Source organism: Cupressus sempervirens, chromosome 7, assembly GCF_028749045.1.
Source record: "Cupressus sempervirens isolate cs-2001-9-10 chromosome 7, ASM2874904v1, whole genome shotgun sequence".
NCBI classification, from domain to species: Eukaryota; Viridiplantae; Streptophyta; class Pinopsida; order Cupressales; family Cupressaceae; genus Cupressus; species Cupressus sempervirens.
Window position 1 is genome coordinate 326,809,533 of NC_143124.1, and position 6,555 is coordinate 326,816,087.

Consider the following 6,555-nt stretch of genomic DNA (forward strand, 5'->3'; position numbering starts at 1 on the left):
GATATGATAGTTTGGTTTTGAATCTAAATAGGATGTTCCATTATCCATTAAGGCTTGTTTTTGCTTTGTGTTCGTTTTTCTTTAAGTGGTCGGATAGCATAGTTAAGGGCCCGTTTGTTTCGCAGAATTAGCAAAACTGGGTTTTGATTCAAAATCTGGTTTTGTCAAAATCAGGATTTGAATTTCAAAATCGGGTTTTGAAAAAAAAAATTGTCCTGTTTGGTTAACCTGGAAGATGAGTGGGAAGATGCATCTTCCGCGTTTGGTTCGTAAAATTGGAATTGGAATTTAAATTTTTTTCCTTTTTTTCATAAATTTTTTATTTTTTATTTATAAAGTTTGAACTTTTTAAAAAAATTTAAATTTTTTTCTATTTATTAATTTTATTTATTTATTAAATATTAATTTTTTATTTTATTTATGAATAAGGTTAATTTTTCCAAGTTATAAATAAAAGCTAAAAAATGTTATATTAATTTATTCTTTGACATGTTATCATACAAAAACTCCAAAAAACTAAAAAATGTTATATTGATCATACATAAACAAGTTATAAGTGAAATAGCATATTAATTTTATCTTTAATAGTTACCTTACAAAAACAAATTACAAAACATTTGCCCAATGTGATGGAACCCATAAACAAGTTTCAATAGAAGTCATATTTTAATAGTTATCCACGTACGACACATTACAAAACATTTGTCCAATGTGACAGAACCCATAAACAAGTTTCAATAGGAGTCATATTTTAGCATTTATCTACATATGATCCAATTATGGTTCAAACGAAGAAGTCAATCTCTACACAAAATCATAAATTTATGTGCATTTTCGCATATGATCCCAGCAAAGAAATCCAAACATAATACAAAGAAAGCATCGTAGAAAGATAATTTCTGCCTTCGTCATAGAAGCAACCATGGCCCTATCCACCTCTCGAGCCTTACATAACTTGCACTCAAATTCCTCCGTATGTGGTATAGTTGTAGCTGGTTCATCCTTGACTGGTGCACCCTTGACCCAGTCAAAGTATCCGCATCCATTATTCCCCTACAATATCAAATCTGCGTTAGTGCTTACAATAATATTAAACTTGACACAATATTTTTAAACAAAAATACATTAACCACCTTTTTTCTATTTGAACAACACCAAAATTGACGTCCGGGATTAGTTGAAGTGTTTGATGTCTTTAATAAGCATGGGACACCACATCGACACTTTGGCACAGTCAACATAGCCACAAACCTATTATAATTATTGCAATTTCAAATATTACATTAGATATATGAATATTATGAGGGAAGAATCAATATAATACACATACACATAATAAAGATTTAACATTTGACATATTATAGACTAACTTATAACCCAACCAAGCTATTTCAAATAGCATAAGATATGGAGATGTGAAACTTTAGTAGTGCATTATATTCATGTATATAAATCTCATACAAGAAACCATTGAAAACATATGCAACTAGATAGAGATACATCCAAAAAAAATGGACTGCACTAACAATGAAAAATAACATGCAACATAAAACATTGAATATATGTTCATCATGTTAACAAAATAATCAAAAAATAAAGCCAAATGAAAGAGATGATTAAAAAGGACAGATTGTGCACATTCATAGACAAAATAAAAGCACATGAAATACCAACTAAAATGGATATACTATCATACGAAATGAAACTCAAGTACAATCCAACCAACTATAAAATGAAAAGCACATTCATAGACGAAATAAATAACCATGTAAGAAACTGATATTGTTAAAGACAACAACACATAAAATAGGAAAACGTTGTTGTCGATGTAGTGCTGTCATGTCAAAAATAATCACGAATACTGCTATTTTGTGACAGTGAATGTAGTGCTGTCATGTCAAAAATACGATTGTTAAACCATCAAAAAAACATTTTTTGTGATAGTAAATGTAGCGCTGTCATGTCAAAAATAATCACATGAAATGTAAGAATAGTCTCAAGAGTTTTAATCCATGCTCAATCTATAGTCCCCCAAACTTCAGCTGTACATATCTCGCTCTCTCCCCTTCAGTCATTCTTAGGAATCCTTTGGCTCTTGCACTTTCAAGCAAAAAGCTATCAAAAGCTTGTAGCATGATATCTTCACTGAGATCGGGTATAACTTTGAGGGCATCATACACTTTATCATAAAGTGAATCTAAGTGTCCTTCATCCATTCTAATATTTTGAGTTTCCTTCAGACCAGCATTTAAACAATTGATAGCATCAGATATAACATCCATGGAACCAGCCATGATGGCCTTCTTTCTCTTTGCCTTCCTTGATGTTGTTGGTGACACAAATTGTTTGCCAGTTGCACTAGATTGATTAGAAGTATTCATGTCATTATCCAAATCAGTAGCATTATCCATTGTTGTATTATTCATTGCTGCATTAAAGTCCCCATCATCATCTAAATCAGCCGCCTCATCCATAAAAAGGTTCCCTTCTTCATTGTCATGCGTTGTTGCAGCTGCTGTCCCTTCAGCTATGTCATTGCCCACAATGCAAGCTAACTCATTGAAATACTGAAATGGCTGCCTCTTATAAACTTTTGCATTTTTGAAATCTTTTCGCTGCATGTTGGCATAATCAATGAATTAGTTTTTGAGTAAATACTATATAAGATAACTTATACTTTAAATCATAAGAATTTGAAATAACATATTACCTTGAGAAGCTCATCCCAGACACTTTCATCAGCATCCATACATTGAGTGGCCTCATTCCATGCAAAGCCACTTGTATTTTTTAATTCTTTCATAACTCTATAGGCAAGCTTCCATGTTTTCAGCTTATTTTTGAAGTTATCTTTTGATAGATGAAGGTTCAATTCTGCATTGAACTTCCTTTCGATAGCAGTCCACGCATCTTTTCTAAATCCACCCTCTCCTTTTCTACCAAGGTTGACTTGCTCTTGCAATAATTCCAAATATTTGTGTTCCATTTCCCGTGTCCACAATACCTTCCTTGAACAAGAAGGTACATGGGTTGAACGAATTTCTCCATCCATGCTATTGACCAAAATTACAACTTCGAATAATGAGTCAAAATTGCATTAAAAAAATTGTAATCTCAGTCATGTTTTACTTCCAAATGCACGAGTCCTAAAACAACAAAGCCGTCCATAAACCATATAAAAAGACAGTACACCAAACTTACAAGGTTTCTTGTCACAGTATGTTTGCAGCAGAACATATAAAAAGACTACTGGGAATAAGGCTCATAGCCAATGAAAAATAAGAGAGTAAATATGAATAAAATCATTTTAATACGAAATCTTTCTTACACCATAGATTAAAAAGGGAATGCACAATGTCCAAAAAAGAAAACTAATATAGACGTTGAATTATGAGAAGACTGAATTGGTTTCCTCTATCAAGTCAAATAACATATAATAAACCTGCTCTTAATAAACTTGTTCATTAGATTGCACAAATTAGAAGATGGAAGAATATAAGATCTACTGTTTTGTCATCAGTCTAAAAAGCATTGGTTGTTGCTGATTAGATGAAGATTTATGCAATCAACTTACAATGTGATTTTGAGATATCACAGAAACATGTGAACAATGCAAAGAACTTATTATGGACACTACATGTGAACATCACAATTTCAAGATATCACAGAAATCTTGTTACTTGACATCATTAAAACATGTCACTTCTAAATATCACAATTTCAAATATGGAACAACACACACACATCATTTAAATCTCTCATCATCTCTACATGTGAACAACACAATTTCAAGATATCACTGAAAGCCTTCCTATTTTGTATGTTAACATCTATAGTAGAACAACAAGACAAATACATGTAAACAACAAGGACAAATACCTATGAACAACACAATTTCAAGATATCAGAGAAAGCCTTCCTGTTTTGTATGTTAACATCTATAATAGAATAGCAGGACACTACATGTGAACAGCAGGACAAATATATGTGAACAGCAAGATGAATACATGTGAAAAAATTGAGATTACTAAGTACATGTGAACAACAGGACAAATAGAACAAGACACAAATCACTTACATGTGAATAGTTGTTGAAAAAAAAATACCATTACTGATCCATCATCAAGACAAAAACAGTAGGACACAAGATTTAAAATAGTATTACAGAAGTTACCTTTAAAACATCACTGCATTATACAAGTTATATTTAAAACATATCAAGCCAAGAAGACCACAAAGTCATATTACAATTGACAAGAAAATAAATGGCCACCCAGTTCATGTAGCAATGTTTGATCTAAAATGTTCACTAACAAAGTGCAATGTTCATGTTTTCTTTGACAAAACTATGCATGAGGTCTATAGTCTTCCCACATTCTTCGTGCTATCTCATCTCAGAATTTTCCCCAATCATCTCTATCTCGCTGAGTCATTCCATATGTCTCAAGTATTGGTACATTTATTGCATTGCGATCAACATCCTCATCAATTTCGATTTCAAGTGGAACACCATCCTCTATTGTAATGTAGTTGTGTAGAATGCAACATGCTAAAACAATCCTAGTTTGTGTCATGATTTGATAAGATGTTGCATGCCTCAAGATAGGAAAACGCTGCTTCAAAATTCCAAATGTACGCTCAATTATATTCCTAAGTGAGGAGTGCCGGTGGTTATATAACTCCTGTGGAGTGTTTATTGGGTTTGCTCTAGAAAACTCCTTCAGATGATAACGTGTAGACCGAAAAGGGGCAAGAAATCCTGGTACATTTGGATATCCAGCATCCGCTAAATAAAATTTTCCTACAAAAATGCACAAGTTGGGTTACTTTTATAATCATTACCTCATTTATCATAAATGTGACTTTATAACCATTTACAAGATGATTTGACATACCGGGGGGAACTACTAGCGGATCTGCTCTTGAGAGAGCTGAAGCAAGAACACGACTATCTGTAGCAGACCCTTCCCAACCAGCAAGAACGTATTGAAACTTATAATCAAATGAACACACACCCAAAACATTTTGTGACAAGTGACCTTTTCTATCATGATATTTAGCTTGTATATCCACATCAACAGTAACTGGTATATGGGATCCATCAATTGCTCCAATGCAATCCTATAATAACCACTAGGATGTTCAAATGTGCAACAATATGATTAAATGTAAAACAAACAAATATGTGGCACTACGAAATTTACCTTGAAGTATGGATCAAAACGATCCTTCCCAACAATCTCTGTAGGAGTGTTAGGATTGGGGGGAACCAGATAATCAGCGTGGAGACTTAAGATACCCTTCAACACTCTATGGAAATATCGACTAACTGTCTCTCCTGAGTGACCAAAGTTGTGAGCTATCTTACGATTCCTCAAATTGTGGCCAAGGGTATGGAGTAACATTACTAGTTGTTCCTCTACCGTTATGTTTAGTGTATCTTCAATGCTTCCTTTTTGCCTTAGAATATTGGCTAGTTTAAAGAAAGCTCCTCTGCTCATACGAATTTGATCATGACAATCTGTCTCATTGGAGTGGACAATTCTCTTATAAAAAGGAATTTCATCTCTTTGGCGCTTATGCCTCTCTCTTCTACTTTCTTGTGCAGATTTTGCTATGACTACTGCAAGGTAGGCAAGAATAGCAGCAAGAACACGAATAAGCCTAGTCTTCCTAACAATGACTGCTTGGATTCGTATATCTTTAATAGGAGCCATCAATAACCTGTAAATAAGCAACAAATGATATCAGAGACACTTAAACTCCTCACAGTTTAGGAAAATTAGGATGACTTAGCTTACAGCTGCCCAAAGGGATCAACAACACCCATACAGAAACTAAGGATTAAAGAGTTATTTTATAAATTTATGTTAGTTGGACTTATGAGCCACGCGCATGGTTAAGAAAACATCTATTTTTGGGGGTTTAAAATGCAGCATTGTACTTTTTCATTAGAGACAAGGAAAAGTCTCTAAACTTGGAACCTAAATCGGTAACCAATTTGATAAGTTGTAATTGAAGATTGAAACTTCTTAGGCTCCATATACAATTACAAGTGTTCCTATCAAAGGAATCTCATTTGATGACTCAACAAAGAAAGGAGTTATCAAATATATTCCTTAATGTATCACCAATGAAAGATTAATTATCACAGAGCAATATTTAACTAATATAACAATCAAAATCCATTAAAAAAGCATCAACCACATATAAATGTCAAGTGACTATATGAACTACGGAGTAATATTAAGCTTCCCACAACAACAATAATTATTTATGGAGAAGTTAATGCTTATCAAGCCAATGAATTAATCTCTACCTGGTACCAATGTATATTTCCATGTCAGAAACTGAGATGACAACTTTGAAACCTAACATGGCAAAAACTACGTCATTGATTAATCAAAATTCCTACAATGATTGACAATGGTAAACAGGTAGAACTTGAATTAATGCATCCACCCATAAAAAAATAAAATAGTATATATTCTCAAATCCCCCACAGATTCAACAGTTCCAGATAGATACTTCTAAAGCATTTTTCATCTTTAAAAA

The 6,555-nt window shown here is 33.0% G+C and overlaps 1 protein-coding gene across 1 annotated transcript; it reads right to left on the reverse strand.

Annotated features, from left to right (window-relative positions):
• Positions 1 to 1,748: 1,748 nt before the first annotated feature.
• LOC149546743 (uncharacterized) lies at positions 1,749 to 3,168 on the reverse strand. The gene is made up of 2 exons (XM_089794661.1): positions 2,711 to 3,168; positions 1,749 to 2,615 (listed from the first exon to the last, which is right to left on the reverse strand). The coding sequence occupies exons 1-2, from the start codon at positions 3,050 to 3,052 to the stop codon at positions 2,022 to 2,024; spliced, it is 936 nt and encodes a 311-aa protein (XP_089650787.1). The 5' UTR covers positions 3,053 to 3,168; the 3' UTR covers positions 1,749 to 2,021.
• Positions 3,169 to 6,555: the final 3,387 nt, after the last annotated feature.

Excerpts from the sequence above, each read along its gene's own strand:
- LOC149546743 (XM_089794661.1), bottom strand. The coding sequence starts at position 3,052 with ATGGATGGAGAAATTCGTTCAACCCATGTACCTTCTTGTTCAAGGAAG. Across the intron at positions 2,616-2,710 it reads TCTGGGATGAGCTTCTCAAG|CGAAAAGATTTCAAAAATGC; the intron begins GTAATATGTTAT and ends GCCAACATGCAG.